The sequence below is a fragment of the Elgaria multicarinata genome, chromosome 9 (assembly GCF_023053635.1).
Source record: "Elgaria multicarinata webbii isolate HBS135686 ecotype San Diego chromosome 9, rElgMul1.1.pri, whole genome shotgun sequence".
NCBI classification, from domain to species: Eukaryota; Metazoa; Chordata; class Lepidosauria; order Squamata; family Anguidae; genus Elgaria; species Elgaria multicarinata.
The window spans coordinates 7,900,649-7,919,990 of NC_086179.1; the positions used below are offsets into that span (position 1 = coordinate 7,900,649).

Genomic DNA, 19,342 nt, shown 5'->3' on the forward strand with positions numbered 1-19,342 from the left:
AAAAAAGTTGTATTCTTGCTCTAACTGGGTCCGAATCTCCTTAAATAGATTTTTTTTAAAAAATGCTGTTAGTTATGCCTGACCACCCATAGACCACATCATGTATCATTTTGTACACCTATCCCATTAGCCTCCATTTTTCCAAGCTAAACAATCCCTTAATCATTGTACTTGCCCTTTTCTGCACTTTTTCCAGCTCTATAATATCTATTTTTAGGTTTGGTGACCAGAACTGTACACAGTAAACAAAGATTAGGGTGACCCCTATGGAAAGGAGGACAGAGCGCCTATATCTTTAACAGTTGTATAGAAAAAGGGAATTTCAGCAGGTGTCATTTGTATGCATGCAGCACCTGGTGAAAATCCTTCTTCATCACAACCGTTAAAGCTGAAGGAGCCCTGCCCTCTTTTGTATCTGGTCACACTAGGCAGGGCTCCTGCAGTTTTAATTGTTGCGATCACCAGCTGCTGCATACATACAAATGATACCTGCTAAATTTCCCTTTTCTATACAGCTGTTAAAGATACAGGAGCCCTGTCCTCCTTTCCATATGGTCACCCTAACAAAGATACAAGAGTATAACAATACCAGATCACACTAGCATGAAGCAGTAGTCCTAGACCTACACATACAAAGGAGGACAACATTTATACAGGAAAAGCACAACTCTGTCGCCCTTTTACGATTCTTATGGCTGAATTTGCAACCTAATTCTTAATTTAAGTGCAGCCAAGGCAAAATTGTAGAACTGTAACCTCCTTCCACCAAGGAGAAAACGTGTTGCCCTTCTTTGTCTGTCCAGAGGCCTGATTTCACCCAAAATTGTTCCTTTGTCACACATCAGCCTCTGCATTACATGAATATGTGAACAATTCAAGTGGAGGCAGGAGGCTCCAATTTTGGTGGGGCTGTGAATCCATTCTGGGTTTTAGTCCGAACCATCCAGAATTTTAAAGGAGCAATCCAAGGTGCTGGTCCTATTTTATAGATAGGATTCAGTCCCTTGGATAACTCTTTTAGAGTTCTGACAGGTACTAACTAAAACCCAAAATGGATACACAGCCCCACCGAAATCAGAGCCACCAGCCTCCACTGACTGAACTGTTATTATTGTGTGTAAACTGGTTGATAACAGCCTAAACTGTTATCACTGAGAACTTGTGTGGTGTAGGGGTTAGAACGTTGGACTGGGACTTGAGAAACCTGGGTTCTAGTCCCCACTCAGCCACAAAGCTAACTGGGTAACTTTGGGCCAGTCACTGCCTAACCTACCTCACAGGGCTGTTGTGAAGATAAAATGGAGCAGAGTAGGAAAACGTGAGCTGCGTTGGGCTCCTAGCAAGAGGGGGAAATGGTAGGATATAAATGTAAGTAAGTAAGTAAGAAAGAAAGAAAGAAAGAAAGAAAGAAAGAAAGAAAGAAAGAAATCCTACCTCACAGGGTTGTTGTGAAGCACAAAATGGCAGCAGGGGACACACACCATGGACTCTACTTTCGTTGCCTTGGAGAAGGGTGAGCTTTACATCATGAATAGTGGTTTTATAAGAACATAAAAGTGCCATGCTGGATCAGACCAAGGGTCCATCTAGACCAGCACTCTGTTCACACAATGGCCAACCAGCCAGGGATGAACAAGCAGGGCATGGTGCAACAGCACCCTCCCACCCATGTTCCCCAGCAACTGGTGCACACAGGTTTATTGCCTCGAATACTGGAGATAGCACACAACCATCAGGGCTAGTAGCCATGGTTAGCCTTTGCCTCCAGGAATTTATCCAACCCCCTTTTAAAGCCATCCAGATTGGTGGCCATCGCTACATCTTGTGGTAGTGAGTTCCATAATTTAACTATGCGCTGTGTGAAGGAGTCCTTCCTTTTATTTGTCCTGAATCTCCCACCAATCAGCTTCATGAGGTGACCGCACTGTGGACAGGGAGAAAAATGTCTCCCTGTCCACATTCTCCATACCATGCATAATTCTGTACACCTCTATCATGTCTCCCCTTAGCCTCCTTTTTTCCAAGCTAAACAATCCCAGTTGATGTAACCTTCCCTCATAGGGGAGATGCTCCAGCCCCTTAATCATTTTAGCATCCCTTTTCTGCACTTTTTTCCAGCTCTATGATATCCCTTTTTAGGTGTGGTGACCAGAACTAGGGTGACCATATGAAAAAGAGGACAGGGCTTCTGTATCTTTAAAGTTGTATAGAAAAGGGAATTTCAGCAAGTGTCATTTGAATGCATGTAGCACCTGGTGAAATTTTGCCTTCATCAATAGTTAAAGCTGCAGGAGTCCTGCCCTCTTGACCAGATACAAAAGAGAGGAGGGCTCCTGCAGCTTTAACTTTTGTGTTGCAGAGGGGATGTCACCACCTGCTACATGCATACAAATGACACCTGCTGAAATTCCCTTTTCTCTACAACTGTTAAAGATACAGGAGCCCTGTCCTCCTTTTCATATGGTCACCCTACCAGAATTGTACATAGTATTCTAAGTGTGGTCGCACCATAGATTTGTATAAGGGCAGTCTGATACTGGACGTTTTATTCGCAATCCCTTTTCTTATAACCCCTAACGTGGAGTTTGCCTTCTTCACAGCGGCCGCACACTGGGTGGACATTTTCATGGAGCTGTCCACCACAATTACTTTTGTATATATTGCTTTTGTATAACAATTTTATTCGAATTGCTGCATCCTACCGTGGTAACATTTGTGGGGAAGGCGAGCTACAAATATTACGCCTACACGAATAAATAAGTTTGAAGAAGGCTGTGGGGTTTGTGGCTGAGGGACAGGTGGGCGGGTGCAGTTTTGAACTGGTTTATTGTTTCCAAATTGTGCCTCACTCTCTGGCTCTTTTTAGGAGTCGACTCCACTACTCCAAGCAGTACCGTAACTGCCCCGCCGGCCGCCGGAACGGCAGCGTTAATCACTGTATCCTCAGGAGTACCCACGCCTTCACCCTCTGGGACTTCTGGCCCCCTGGCAACTCCGAGTGCCGCAACGCTTCGCCCTCGTTCTGACGCTTCCCCCTCAACACCTGCAAAAAAGCTCTCCCACAGCACGCTGGGAGCAGTGCACACGACTTCCGGAGGCGCCCCAACAGATAAAGCCTCTGTCACCTCTAACTCCACAGCCACCATGACTTCTCCGCAGACATCGGCCAATACTAAGAGCCCATCTCTTGGGGTCGCTACCAAAGATCCAGTCTTGCCTACCGCCTCCAAAAGCGTTAGAACTTCGGAAATGATGGTGACGCTCCCATCCAAGAAGCCAAAGGAGCCCTCCGTCATCCCAACAGGTACTGACTGCCATACTGAACATGTGTAGACAGGCTTGTGCGTGGCGGGGGGGGATGTGTACACTTTCCTGAAATAGGCCACCCTCTCTGCTTTCTTTTCACGCCCTGTAGTCCACCTGGAGGTCAGCATCCCCACACCTAAGTATGTCCAGGAGAAAATGTAATCACTTATGTGCTAGTTTTCTCCTTGCAGGGAGGTGATTTTTTCTTTCAATTAAAGAAATGAGATTTCCCCTGCCTGGAGTCTGGAGTAGTGCAGCTACTTCAGGACTCTGCCACCTCATTGCAATCTCCTTCTACTATATATATATATATATATATATATATATATATATATATATGTCCGGGATATATAAACAGAGGCCATCTAAGCCCCGGCTTTGCCTTTTTTAGGCCACACAGACCTGGTTTACTGAGACTGGGGAGATGAGAAGCTTAACTCTGTTGGGGATAGCACAAATTGTTCATCTGTCAGGGCAGGAGCAAGCAGAAGTAACCTCCTCATTACTCTAGTAAGGGTTTCATTTCTTTGAGTTGCTCACTCCTAGGGTGACCATATGAAAAGGAGGACAGGGATTCTGTCTCTTTAACAGTTGCATAGAAAAGGGAATTTCAGCAGGTGTCATTTGTTTATATGGAGAACCTGGTGAAATTCCCTCTTCATCACCACAGTTAAAGTGCAGGAGCTATACTAGAGTGACCAGATTTAAAAGAGGGCAGGGCTCCTGCAGCTTTAACTGTTGTGATGAAGAGGAAGTTTCACCAGGTTCTCCATATATACAAATGACACCTCCTGAAATTCCCTTTTCAATACAACTGTTAAAGATACAGAAGCCCACTCCTCCTTTCCATGGGGTCACCCTACTTCTCTCCCAATCATTCAACAATAACAAGTAAAATGTAAAGTTTAAAATAACCTTCTGGTTTTGTGACTGCCCTTGTGCTAATTGCTTCTCTCTTGGCTTCTGTGTTCGTCATCTGTAAAATAGGAGTCTTAATTAATTGCTGTTGACCAGGGCTAGAGCTACACCACTGCTTTATAGCAGTATTGAAGTGCACTGATAACTGCTGGGGCACAATACACATTCCATTTACCGCTTTCATAGTGTTATTTCCTGCTTTTTATTCCACGTTATCGGAAATAGCGCAACAAATGTCATTGTTTGTCCTACCAGATATAAATGTGCAAGAGGGATACAGCGTTACCATGATGGGGTCATCATCACCATCATCATCATCATAAAAAATATATCTTCCTGCCTCTCCCTTGGGATTGAGGCAGGGAACAACATTAGTAGAATCATAGAATAGCAGAGTTGGAAGGGGCCTATAAAGCCATCGAGTCCAACCCCCTGCTCAATGCAGGAATCCACCCTAAAGCATCCCTGACAGATCGTTGTCCAGCTGCCATAAGAACATCAGAAGAGCCCTGCTGGATCAGACCAAGGGTCCATCTAGTCCAGCACTCTGTTCACACAGTGGCCAACCAGCCATAGGCCAGGGATGAACAAGCAGGACACGGTGCAACAGCAACCTTCCACCCATGTTCCCCAGCAACTGGTGCACCCAGGCTTACTGCCTCCAATACTGGAGATAGCACACAACCATCAGGGCTAGTAGCCATGGATAGCCTTTGCCTCCAGGAATTTATCCAACCCCTTTTTGAAGCTATCCAGATTGGTGGCCATCACTACATCTTGTGGTAGTGAGTTCCATAATTTAACTATGCGCTGTGTGAAGAAGTCCTTCCTTTTATTTGTCCTGGATCTCCCACCAATCAGTTTCATGGGATGACCCCACTGGGTTCTAGTATTTTGAGCGAGGGATAAAAATGTCTCCCTGTTCACATTTTCCATACCATGCATAATTTTGTACACCTCTGTTATGTCTCCTCTTCGTCTCCTTTTTTCTGAGCTAAATAATCCCAGCTTGATTTCATATCCATCAGGGTAGCCCTGCCGGAAAAGGCTAGTCTTTAAAGCTGTCTTTAATCCAGAGAGAGAGAGAGAGAGAGAGTTAATTTGTAGTAACTTGACACAGGATGTAGATCGGACCCCAGACCCTGTGCAGTCCTGTTGGATTGTTTTAACAGCTTTTGTTTGCATCTGTAACCTGTGGTAACTCAGTTTTAGATTTGTACTAGCATATGCACATTATCACAGTGTGTGGCTCATACAATACAGGAGGTCAGTGGTCCCGCCCCCTTAGCCTCTATTTTGCATCTTGCTCTACCCTACCATCCTTTTCCAACCAGCTGAGGTTGATAGATTTCAAGGTTCCAGTAAAAGTAATAAGAAAAATAGTTCCCATAACCCTGAAGCTTGGTCATGCATGCTTTAGGATGTTCCGTTGGTGAATCTGTCAGTCTGTTACCACAAACCAACCTTGAAAACGTCAGGTTTTCACATTGGGTTGCTCTTGTTTTCAGGCGAGGGAGTCCTAGCCCTGATAGTTGTGTGCTATCATAGAATCATAGAATAGTAGAGTTGGAAGGAGCCTATAAGGCCATCGAGTCCAACCCCCTGCTCAATGCAGGAATCCACCCTAAAGCATCCCTGACAGATGGTTGTCCAGCTGCCTCTTGAACGCCTCTAGTGTGGGAGAGCCCACAACCTCCCTAGGTAACTGGTTCCATTGTCTCCAGTATTCAAGCCAATCTGGATGGCTTCAAAAGGGGGTTGGATAAATTCCTGGAGGCAAAGGCTAACCGTGGCTACTAACCCTATGGCTATGTGCTATCTCCAGTATTCGAGGCAGTAAGCCTGTGTGCACCAGTTGCTGGGGAACATGGGCGGGAGGGTGCTGTTGCACCATGTCCTGCTTGTTCATCCCTGGCCGATGGCTGGTTGGCCACTGTGTGAACAGAGTGCTGGACGATGGACCCTTGGTCTGATCCAGCAGGGCTCTTCTTATGTTCTTACGTTCTCTTCTTTTGATGCAAATATTGCAACACCTTAAAATTTGGCTGAGCCAGAGTAGCCAGTAACTGATGACAGAGACAACAGACCCAGTTTGTAGAGTTTTCGTTTATTTGTTTATTGCTACATCCCTGTTCAGAAGGGAAATTTAAATACTAAATGGGGTTCGGAGAAAACATCTTGCACTAACATGGAACTTTGGTATAGGGGACAGGATTTGTCAATCTGTCATGTTCAGCCTTCAATTAAAAAAGAAGTAGCTTCTAGTCCTTAAGGTCCAAAGATGGTGCTGAAAGTGTGTTTCCACAATGGCAGGTGATATCTCAGAAGTTTGGGTCATGATGAGACTTGTATTCCTATGAATGTGTGGGCCACACCCAACCTCATTAAATGCCTTTGCATCCAAGTGGTAATTAATGGAATCAGAGCAGGTGTGAACAGGGATTTAGCACTTTCCTTCCCTGGTGTCATAGAGGATTTTCTTCCAAAGCAAATACCAGCTTCAGATTTTTCTCAGGACCACGGGAAGAGAGGAAAGGGTTAATCTTCCCAATCCACACTGACTCTGATCTCATTCATAGAATCATATAATAGCAGAGCTGGAAGGGGCCTACAAGGCCCTCAAGTCCAACCCCCTGCTCAATGCAGGAACCCACCTTCAAGCATCCCTGACAGATGGCTGTCCAGTTGCCTCTTGTGTGGAAGAGACCACCTCATCCCTAGGTAATGTGCTTTTTCACCTCCCACTTTTTTTTTTTTTTTAACGAAGTCAACAGCTCCATCGCCCCTACAACGCATGAAGGCACCACTACAACTCTAGGAGGAGGAGGCAGTGCTGATAAACCCACCGGAAGTACGGTGTCTGTAAATGTGGCGACTACTATCAAGAGCACCGTGACCGCTGGGCCCGCTCCATCGGAACTAGGGCCTGTGATGCCACCCAAGACAACAACGCTGGAAACACTGATAAAACCAGAAGGAACAAAAGCCACGGGGGCCGCATCAGCTGTAGTTCCACACACCAAAGCCACCACTCCTAAGAGCTCAATAACAACTCAGGCGCCACGAGACACCCCGAAACCCCATGATCCTTCTCCTGATGGTGGGGTTGGCCACGTTTCGTCCTCCGCTCAGAGCAAGGTAAGCAGGTGGTTAAGGTACAGCCGCCCCCTGCCAAAAAAAACGCTACATGAGAGGTACTCCCTGAAGCATGAGTGATGCTGCACAAAGTCTAAAACAATGCACAGGGCTTGTTGCGCTGCATTTCAGCTGAACGGGGTGGCCATTTACGCATGCCGAAAAGGGAGGACAAAGATGACACCATTTTTCATAAAATTCGCATATGTTGAAGCAAAGTCCGTCTCACCTTAGTAGGGAGACTGTAAACAGGTGACCTCTGTACCTGTTCAGTTTGCTGTCCAGGTGCCAAGGTAGGAACGTTGATGGGCAACTAAGACTCTGCAATCCCTTCTTATAATTCTTCATAGTTAAACTGCATTTGGGCTCAACATCCCTTCAAATAGTCCTATCTGAGGACTGTCCCCTGTAACATAGGACACATCACCACCCTCAGCAGGTCCGAGAACAATGCACCAGAGCAACAACAAAGGCAGCATGAGCAATGGATGCTGGTGAATTTATTTGTTACTTTTATATCACACTTGTTCTTCCAAGGAGCCCAAAGTGGTGCTCTCCATATTATCCTCAGAACGACCCTGTGAGGTAGGATAAGCCGAGAGTCGGACTAGGCCAGAGTCATCCAGTGAGAGTCATGGCTGAGTGGGGACTAGAACTCGGATCTCCTGCGTCCCAACCCAACAGCCTCACCACCACACCTCCACACTGGCTCTCTTAGGAACATAGAAAGTCTTAACAAGCTGCATTCCATGTTTAACAAGCCACCCCATGGAAAACGTCCTGGGTTTGGACAACACACCAACCCATGGTTCAACAAACAACCCACGGTTAGCGTATTGTGTAAACAGCCTTAGAATTTTGTCAGTGGGTGAGACAGCCAAGGGCGAAGTCAAAGGATGGAGCGTGTGTCCATCTAGACTAGGGGTGTTGAACCCCTTTCAGCGTGAGGGCCAAATTCAGTTTCGGAAATGTATCTTTAACAGTTGCACAGAAAAAGGAATTTCAGCAGGTATCATTGGTATGCATGCAGCACCTGGTGAAATCCCCTCTTTATCACAACAGTTAAAGCTGCAAGAGCTATACTAGAGAGACCAGATACAAAAGAGGGCAGGGCTCCTGCAGCTTTCACTGTGATCTAGATATTGTTTCAGTTTGGGGCAGTGCTTTCTTGTTCAAGAGGAATTCACTTTGTGCTTTTGATTTACCTTTCCCCCCCCAGATCGTTTGTGAGGGCAAGATGCCACCCAAAGACCAGGCCATTATTCTAACCTTGAACACGTCCCAACCGTGCGTAAGTATATCCCAAAGGGAGTCTCTTATTATTAAGTGCCTCTGAAGCACGTCTTCTTGCAAAAAATTATTTATTTATTTATTTTATTACATTTATAGACCGCCCCACAGCCGAAGCTTTCTGGGCGGTTTACAACAATTAAAAATGGTAAACATTAAAAGTATACAAAATTTAAAAAACATAAAAAACAGTATAAAAACAACAGTATCCATTTAAAAACAACAATTCTGGGGTCCATTAAAAACAAACTTAACGTTGTTAAATGCTGTAAAAATGCCTGGGAGAAGAGAAAAGTCTTGACCTGGCGCCGAAAAGATAATGTTGGCGCCAGGCGAGCCTCATCTGGGAGATCATTCCATAATTAGGGGGGCCGCCACCAAAAACGCCCTCTCCCTTGTTGCCATCCTCCAAGCTTCCCTCGGAGTAGGCACTCGGAGGAGGACCTTAGATGTTGAGCGCAGTGTACGGGTAGGTTCATGTCGGGAGAGCCGTTCCATCAGGTATTGCGGTCCCAAGCCATGTAGGGCTTTAGAGGTTAAAACCAGCACCTTGAATTGGGCTCGGAAACATATAGGCAGCCAATGCAAGCGCTTTGCAATACAAAAAGCACTTTGTAATTCTTTTCCATTTTCACAAGAGCCTTCCAAGGCAGCTGAGAGAGCAAACGTCCCAGGAAAGCTGCTCTGGAATGTTCATACCTGGGAAGCATCTCCCATGTCCGAAATCCTAAGCCATTGTTCGATACTTACTGCTGAATGTTCAAAGCCCCTCGCCTAGGTTGTCTCAGTAATGCTTGTAGCTATCATAACCAGCAGACCAAGATTGTTATTCCCATATGGCAGGTGGGGAACTGAAACGTAAGAAAACAGCAGCTTAAAAGCCATGTTGCGAGTGTGAGGCGGGGGCAAGATTTGAACCTGGTGCGTTCTGGCTGACAGCTCATGTTCCTAAGGTCAAATTGCACATTAGGTTGGAGTTCCGTTGTTGGAACTCCCAAGGAAATTCCCTTCTTCAAACAGCACCCATGGGAGGCCTTGATTTGGATTGGGTCCCCGGGGGTTGTGGAGGAGAGGGTTCACCTTTTGGCCCTGCACCAGTTCCCTAACTTAAATCTAGGGTGACCATATGGAAATGAGGACATGGCCCCTGTATCTTTAACCATTACATACAAAAGGGAATTTCAGCAGGTGTCATTTGTATGCATGCAGCACCTGGTGAGATTCCCTCTTCATCACAACAGTTAAAGCTGCAGGAGCCCTGCATTCTTGGCTAGATACAAGAGTCCTTTCCTCTTCCCCACCCCAGTATAATTCTGTGTGCCATGGAGATGGTAATAGATTACTAGGAATAGGGTGACTATATGGAAAGGAGGACAGGGCTCCTGTATCTTTAACATGCCCACTGTTGTATTTGGTCATGCTAGGCAGGGCTCCTGCAGCTTTAACTGTTGTGATGAAGAGAGAATCTCACTAGGTGCTGCATGCACACAAATGACCCCTGCTGAAATTCCCTTTTCAATACAACTTTTAAAGAGACAGAAGCCCTATCGTCCTTTCCATATGGTCACCCTACTTAAATCCCTTCTCCAAAACTGGTGTTCACCACAGAGGATTTTCCTCTCCGAAGTAATAACAGGTTGTGGAATGGCCTTCCCAGAGAGACCTGTCCGGCGCCCACGTTGTGCTCTTTCCGGCACCAGGTGAAGACCTTTCTGTTTTCCCAGGCATTTTAGGCTTTTAGCTCTGTTGTTTTAGCCTTTTAGCTCTGTTGTTTTAAATCTGTTGTTTTATTGTTGTTTTAAATCTCTGTACTGATGCTTGGTTCTATTGTGGTCTGTCCTTTGAGATTGTAGTTTTGGGTTTTGACATTTTATGTTGTGTTTTATGTGCATTTCGTGGTTTTCCTTGTTGTGCGCTGCCCAGAAAGCTTTGGCTGTTGGGCTGTATAGACATGTAATAAATAAAAATAAATTACAGCTCTAGGAAAGAAGGGGATTTGGATTGGGTCAATGACATAGGAAGAAAGGGTTGGATGTTTGTGTCCAAAGTAGGTGAGAACTTCTCCTCTCCTGGGCCGAGAATGGTATTGATGACTCCAGGCTCCCAACTTCTCTTGGGGAATCTTATAATCATATAATGATAGAGTAGTAGAGTTGGAAGGGGCCTCTAAGGCCATCGAGTCCAACCCCCTGCTCATTGCAGGAATCATAGAATCATAGAATAGTAGAGTTGGAAGGGGCTTATAAGGTTATTCCTGCTCAATGCAGGAATCCACCCTAAAGCATCCCTGACAGAGGGTTGTCCAGCTGCCTCTTGAAGGCCTCTCGTGTGGGAGAGCCCACCACCTCCCTAGGTCATGGGTTCCATTGTCATACTGCTCAAACAGTCAGGAGGTTTTTCCTGATGTCCAGCCAGAATCTGGCTTCGTTTAACTTGAGCCCATTATTCCATGTCCTGCACTCTGGGATGATCGTGAAGAGATCCTGGCCCTCCTCTGTGTGACAACCTTTCAAGTATCTTGCTTCAGCAAGATATGCCCATGTGCTTCAAGTGGAGGTAGATAATACCTCCCTTTCCCTCTCTAGGTCCTCTAAACCAGAGGTGGGCAACGCAGGCTGCATGGGCCGCATGCAGCCCTCGTGACAGTTTTCACAGCCCCCAGTGTGTTCCTCTGTGGCCACTGCTGAGTTTGCTCCACAGTTGCGGCAGCAAAACGGCTCGCCATTGCGCAAGGAACCAAGGCCCATGGGGAGCGTGCGCCTTACTTGCGAGCAGCATCATGCTCACGGAAGCCTCTCGGCAGTGCAATCTCTGCACACCCTGTTTCCCTGCAAAATTGCTGTGATTTTTGTCACTGCCATGGCGGGGAATTTTGTGGTGGCAGCTGATGCGGGGGGTTGTGGCCCCTGTGAGTTCCGGGTGGGGGAGGCAGTGCAGTCCCCTGGCCCCTTAAAGTTGCCCACTCATGTTCTAAACAACACTGCGAATGCCGTTTCTTGAAAAAGCTGGTTTGGCTGTTGCAAGCGGTCTGCTGTTGTCACAGCACTCTTGTTGACATATTCGCTCACTCGCTACTGCCATCTTCTGGCCAACATGCCCCTTTTTGCCATCTCTGGTGTTCTGCAAAGGGAAACTGGGCTGATCCTCTGATACATGGTTTGGGTCCAGGTAACCTGCGGGATCGCCTTCTCCCATACACTCCGGTCCTCTGGGAAGAATTTACTCCAGCCAGCCAAAACTAGGCTGACAACTGTTACCCAGAGGACCTTTTCTTCTGTTGCCCCCCAGACTGTGGAATGGCCTGCCGGAAGAGACTCGTCAGCTTAACTCTCTCTCCGAGTTTAAGGCAGCTATAAAGACTAGCCTCTTCCAGCAGGCCTACACAGTCTAATGTTATTTTAATAATGTATGTTTTTAATCAGTTTTATGTATTTTATAGTACTTTTGTATTCAATGTCATTCCCTGCCTTGATCCAGAGGGAGAGGCGGGTAAGAAGTGATGATGATGATGATGATGATGTTCAGTGCTGCACTTTAGGGGTTGCTGCTTTCATAGAATCATAGAATAGCAGAGTTGGAAGGGGCCTACAAGGCCATCGAGTCCAACCCCCTGCTCAATGTAGGAATCCACCCTAAAGCATCCCTGGCAGATGGTTGTCCAACTGCCTCTTGAAGGCCTCTAGTGTGGGAGAGCCCGCAACCTCCCTAGGTAACTGATTCCATTGTCGCACTGCTCTAACAGTCAGGAAGTTTTTCCTGATGTCCAGCTGGAATCTGGCTTCCTTTAACTTGAGCCCGTTATTCCGTGTCCTGCACTCTGGGAGGATCAAGAAGAGATCCTGGCCCTCCTCTGTGTGACAACTTTTTGAGTATTTGAAGAGTGCTATCATGTCTCCCCTCCATCTTCTCTTCTCCAGGCTAAACATGCCCAGTTCTTTCAGTCTCTCTTCATAGGGCTTTGTTTCCAGACCCCTGATCATCCTGGTTGCCCTCCTCTGAACACGCTCCAGCTTGTCTGCGTCCTTCTTGAATTGTGGAGCCCTGAACTGGACGCAATACTCTAGATGAGGCCTAACCAGGGCCGAATAGAGAGGAAGCAGTACCCAAATCCCTGGGTGCACACCGTAATGAAATGTGCTGCGCACACCTATGGTCCTCTGCAAATACTCTCCGCCCCTGCATTACCCTTTTCCAAAAAGCATGTATTTCGCTGAAGTAACAGTTAGCCCTGCCCTTACAGCTTGTGAACCTGAGGGCCCGCTCATTTGGGGTGGGGGATTCTTGGGCCTTTAGATTCCAATTCTGACCAGAACCCAGGGACAAAAGGCTGCCTACAGCTCCCCCATGAGCGGGGTTTGACTGACAGATAAACCATTGGGGGGGGAGGAGGGACATTTTTCACCCCCTGCGTCTCCTTCGCCCCACCACCCCTGCATCTGTTTGGTGCGCAGTTTGTTGATTCAAGTGCCATTACCTCATTCTGGGTAGGGATGTTAGTTTTAGATTCCCGCCAGTGTGGGAATGAGATTAGCTCAGATTTTCGGAGCCTGTTAAGTCTAGCCAAAGAATGTGAAATGTTTCAAAGAACTACAGGGGTGCAAAGTGGGGTGTCCCGTCCCCCCCTTTGCTGGGGGTGGGTGGTTGGGGAGAGACCAACGAAGCAGATAGAAATGGCATCTCACTGAGGGAAAAATAGGCCTCATCCAGTCAGGTCAAGAGCTGAATTGGGGTTCCCGCTGCTGGATGGAGGACCGTGGCATGTGTAGGGTTTTTTCCATCAGCGTTCCCTCCGTGTGCAGAAGAATTTCCCTTTCTGGCACAACGTTCCCCTCCAGACTTGAGATAAGATTATCAGGACGGCTTTCACATAGCTATAATGCGCAAGAGGTGCACTGAATTACCAGCGCTGCAGCCCTCACTATATGGTGTTCAGGGAGAGTGAATTTAACTGTACCCTCACGCACGACACAGCATTTGAATTCCCCTCCCTGCTGCAGGCCTGTATTAACGGTACTGCCAAGGAGCTGTGTATAACCCTGGTTAACATGCTTGCTCATTTACTGGATCCTCCGCGGAGCTGGGGTTAAGTGTCAGGAGAACGCCCGCACCACAGGTTGGGGTACTGGGGGCGCGATCCTAAGGCAATGGAGGCTGGTGGCTCTGAGGTCAGTGGGGCAGTGAATCCACTCCGGGTCCCGTTCAGAACTCTAAAGGAGCTATCCAAGATGCGAAGAGAAAGGCCAGGCAGGGTAGTGTGGCTGATAAATAGAGCTGTTGGTGGACACACAGAGAGAAGGAACTCTGGGGACGGATGAGATGCCAAAGGGAAAATGTAAGAACGTAAGAAGAGCCCTGATGCTGGATCAGACCAAGGGTCCATCTAGTCCAGCGTTCTGTTCACACAGTGGCCAGCCAGCCATCGACCAGGGACTCTCAATCAGGGATGGTGGGCACACTTGGAATTTGAAGAATATTATTTATTTATTTATTTATTAAATTTATATACCACCCCATAGCCGAAGCTCTCTGGGCAGTTTATGGGCACTCTCACAAAATGGCTGCCCAATGTGGACATGGCCAGTTACAAAACACTCATTTCTCAGAAGGCAAATTAGCAACTAGTAGCACCTCTGAGCATGTGCAGAGCGCTTTCCCTGACAGATCAACCCTCCTTAGAGAGGCTGCCACACACACAACCCTTGCCTTCCTCTATCCCAACAGGACAATGCCCCCCCCCCATTACCCTCGTCGCGCCCCACACTATGCCAAGAAGTTTTGTTCCTCCTCACACGCGGTTTATTCAAAATCCTAAATTGGCTGGGACAAGTCAGCTTTAGCTGTGGGAAGGGAAAGGTCATGATCAGGATTGGTGAGGAAGAGGGCGGGGGAGACCCACAATGATCAGAAGCAGCTCTATTTTTTATAGAGCCCTTTCTTTCTCTCTCACCCCCACCCACCCCCCACATCTTGCTCCTCCCTTTAGCAATCTGTCTTAACAATGTAGCCGGACCCCTCCCATTCCATGCCTGGGGACCGTTCCTTCCTGTCAGGCCGGCTCCTGCATCCTGTCCCCTCCCTCAGCACCTCCAACGAGACTTTTTGCAAATATTTAGACAAGACAGGGAGGGATCAGGCACAGAGGTTTCTCTTCCCCCCCACACACACACACACCACACACCTCCAAGAAACAGAGAGACAAAAGGCCTTGCTCCGGTTAGGTTCATCCAATTGATGTACCCCATGTCTCTTTGGGGGGGGGGGACTGCAGGGATGTTACAGCGCCAGATGTGTAAGTGCAGGGGTTGGACAAAACACAGTAGTCAGCAAATCTGGTCCTTATTGGTCTCTTCCCTTTTTTAAAAAACAAACAAACTTCTCATATCTGTAGATTTATTTAATACTAAGAAACAGGCTACGTTTCACACGAGTGGGAGTTAGGAAATGCTGGAGAAATCCAAGACGGACTGAAATGAGTTTGGATTTCTAAGAATCCAACCTGCAGCGTCCACTCCTGACCAGCCTCCCAAGGCTGCGCGGAGTCTGCGGACTTCCGTATATATGGTTCCCCAAAATTTGCTTATTTTCTTGCAAATGCGCAAGTTTCTGCTGAGATGTCTGCCATGCTGGAAAATATACACGAGGAAAAGTCAAATGGAATGGGGGACAATACGCTAAAGGTTACGTACTAACATCAGTTACCTAAATTGTTGCGAACTTTCTTACGGAATTCTTTATTTATTTCATTTATATCCTGCCATTTTTCCTCCAAGGAACCCAAGGCAGCGTATATAATCCCTCCTCCTCTCTATTTTATCCTCACAACAACAACCCTGTGAGGTAGGTCGGGATGAGAGTCTGTGACTGGCCCAAAGTCACCCAGTGGGTTTCCATGGCTGAGTGGAGACTAGAACCCGGATCTCCCAATTCCCAGTCCAACGCTCTAACCACTACATCACACTGTCAGAATTATTTGCATATTTCTCCATATAATAAGGAAAGAGTCTTGAATGTGTCTGTGAACAGCCCCTGGAACAAACAGCACTGCCCAATCCATGAAACACACGCAGAACAGATTTCACATCCCTGTACTGTGAAGGGTGCAAGCAAATGTATGCAGCTGTCAAGAGATCAAGCCAGCCCTGTCTGAGTGAAGCCTTGCAATGGTGCACTCCTATAGCACCCTGAAGGAGGGGGTCTGCCACTCTATTCCACTCAGGGGGGCTGCCCCACAGCAAGTGGGAGGGAACAGACATGTAACTCTGATGTCCAGCCTGCTAATCTCCCCAGCTTCAAACCATATGGACTGTATAGCTACGAGCTGGTTAGGGAAGTCTGCCCATAGTTGCTGAAGATGTACTGCAGGCGTCAACCTCATGGAGACATTTAAATTAATTAAAATTAATTAATGGGTTTCAAAAACAAATTAACCCCGCGGTGCACACCCCTGGGGTCCCTTTAGTATGCACGCCAACTTTCAGGTGTCTAGGTTTCACGGCCTTGGAGCTATGTCAGTGACAGACAGACACATACGCATCTTAAGTTATTATAGATAAAACCCATCGGTGGAATGTGGCAGCTGAGTTCAATAGAACCAGGAAGTTTGGGCTTCCAGTTTCATCTCAGCTCACCACTAAGGTGGCAGTAAGGAAGCCATTAATTTGTTGGCCTACCTTCTCTTCCACAATATGGACAAAATAATGCTAGATGAACTGTATTGGGGGGGGGGGGGATGTACGGATTGTTGAGTGGTCTATTGATTCATTAAAAGGGTTTGTAGACGACCCTTACATAAAGATGCCAGGGTGGATTGCAGAAACAAGATGAAACACAATAAAGAACAGTGGGTTGGTGCCAGATTTAGTCCTACTCAGAGTAGACCCATTGAAATCAATGGGGCTTTAGTAACTCATGATGAACTAAAGTCCAATTCATGTCAATGAGTCTACTCTGAGTAGGGCTAAATCTGTCTCCAAGCCATCATCCCAAACAGGACTGGGGAACTTGTAGGCCTCCAGATGTTAGAATCATAGAATAGTAGAGTTGGAAGGGGCCTACAAGGCCATCGAGTCCAACCCCCAGCTCAATGTTGTTGGACTGCAGTTCCGATCACCCCTCACCCTTGGCTTTGCTGGCTAGGGCTGATGGGAGTTGTAGTCCAACGACATCCAGAGGGCCATGAGTTGCCCACCCCTGATCTTAAAACTAAATGAATAAATAAAAACAGCTGAAGAGTGAAAGAATTTCCCCTCAGAAAATGGAATGCACGTGTAAAGGCCTAAAGGGGAACAGAAGTATTACTGGTATGTACTGAATTTGTGGTATTTGCACTCCTTCCCAATTGTATGGGACCTACATTGGTGGTCTCTAAATACAAACATGGCATTGAATGCCCTCTTCTCGCTACGGAGAAGCTGAGAGGATTCTTCCAAGGGTTCCTTTGAGTTGGAGAGCTGATAACAATAGATTGGTTGAGGGCGTGGAACAGCAGGCAGGAAGTCGGCTCAGATCTGTACTCCATCTTAACTGTAATAAGTCATCCTTCCCTGGGGTCGTCCAGCTGTGTTGGATTGCAACCCCCATCATTCCCAAACAGCATGATTCCAGGCAGTCACAGGAGAAGGTGACCCACGGTCTCCCAGCGGCACAGACCCGCAGCAGTGATGCGAGGAAAATAATAAAGGCTTGTTCTACAGCGGTCCTGTGAGCAGAGTTCAACAATCTTGCTCACCCCACTCACAAGGCTCTGGCGAGTAAGATGAGTCGGAGGCGTCTTCCCAATCCCCAGAGGGTAAGGGGTGACCCCTGCCCAATCCCAAAGATAAACAGAAGCTTGCTAAGCGCAAGGAGAGACCCAAAACAAACCTCTGGCTCTGAGTCAGAGATGTAGGGGGATTTCTCTGCTCCAGCTAGGCAGTTGGGGGTTTCAGCTGCCCAGCGGGATACAGAGGTGGAGTAATCCATCACCACCGAGCTTCTTTCTCAGCCTCTACACCCACTCCCTGACTCCAGGCTTACATAAGAGCCCTGCTGGATCAGACCAAGGGTCCACCTAGTCCAGCACTCTGTTCACACAGTGGCCGACCAGCTGTAAACTACAAGCAGGACATGGTGCAACAGCACCTTCCCACCCATGTTCCCCAGCAACTGGTGTATATAGGCGTACCGCCTCTGATACTGATAGTTTCCTCTGCGGCAGCTGGGTGGTCACTGCAAAGCCAGAGGGAAATTACACATGATAGCACTCTTCAAATACTTAAAAGGTTGTCACACAGAGGAGGGCCAGGATCACTTCTCGATCCTCCCAGAATGCAGGACATGGAATAACGGGCTCAGGTTAAAGGAAGCCAGATTCCAGCTGGACATCAGGAAAAACTTCCTGACTGTTAGAGCAGTACGACAATGGAACCAGTTACCTAGGGAGGTTGTGGGCTCTCCCACACTAGAGGCCTTCAAGAGGCAGCTGGACAACCATCTGTCAGGGATGCTTTAGGGTGGATTCCTGCATTGAGTAGGGGGTTGGACTCGATGGCGTTGTAGGCCCCTTCCAACTCTGCTATTCTATGATTCTATGATATCCACCAACCTTCACTAGGTCTGAGCTGGAGAAGGACAGCTGAAGCGGCTGCCAGTAGAGATGGGTGGACAAGCAATGTCTGAGGTTACTAGGATTCTCCGAACATCGCCTCGTGCCTCATTTCTGTTCCTGATTGTTTCTCACTTCGTGCGAACGGGGTAACTTGCGTGAATTGAGCACCTGGAGTTTTGTGCAAAATCTCCCCATTTGCACACATCTCCTCCTGAGACAAAAGCGGGGCTGGTTCGGTCTCCTGAAGAAATTTGCACAAATTAGGAAATTGGCATAAACGGAATTGGCCATCGGAGACAAGACGAATGCGAACATGGGTTTGACAAGAAGGCCATAAGAAGAACCATGCTGGATCAGACCAAGGGTCCTTATCGTCCAGCGTTCTGTTCACACAGCTGCCCATGGGAAACCCACAAACGGATCATGAGTGCATCTGTCAGGAATGCTTTAAGGTGGATCCCTGCACTGAGCAGGGGGTTGGACTCGATGGCCTTGTAGGCCCCTTCCAACTCTGCTATTCTATGATTCTGTGTTCCCCAGCAACTGGTGGACATACGCCTAGGGCATCTATACTGGAGGAAGCACATGGCCATCAGGACTAGTAGCCACTGACAGCCAATATGCAAATATTTTGCAAACCCACGCTTGCATTCAGAGCGGCAGACAGGGCACGCTTGCATGTTTTGCAACCAAAACTGAACTTCTCAAACATCCCTAGTTGCCAGCTTGTTCCTATCCTTCTGCTGCATTTCAGAGATGCGGCATGAGGTCAGCTGAGGACAAGAGCCCATCCCATGGGGCAGGGGCATGTCCTGTGAGATGAATAATTTGGGTTGGCCATCAAGGCCACCACCCAAGTCCTGGTTGAAAGCATGACTGACATTTATTTCTGTGCTTTGCCAGGATGTCTAGTTCCTTTCCTGATGCAGCTCTTGGCAAAAGTAGCAACAAAGGGCCAACATGTGTGGTGTATTGGCTAAAGTGTTGGACTGGGAGTCGGGAGATCTGGGTTCTAGTCCATACTTGGCCACGGAAACCCACTGGGTGACTTTGGGCCAGTCACAGACTCTCAGCCCAACCTAGAATCATAGAATAGCAGAGTTGGAA

General features: G+C 47.4%; 1 protein-coding gene across 1 annotated transcript in view; it reads left to right on the top strand.

The window, feature by feature from the left end:
- PODXL (podocalyxin like) overlaps positions 1–19,342 on the top strand; it is an 85,108-nt gene that overhangs the window by 51,974 nt on the left and 13,792 nt on the right. Inside the window, exons 3-5 of the mRNA XM_063134509.1 lie at positions 2,867–3,304; positions 6,992–7,362; positions 8,579–8,650. Coding sequence (XP_062990579.1) covers positions 2,867–3,304; positions 6,992–7,362; positions 8,579–8,650 — 881 coding nt within the window. The remainder of the gene's footprint in view (positions 1–2,866; positions 3,305–6,991; positions 7,363–8,578; positions 8,651–19,342) is intronic.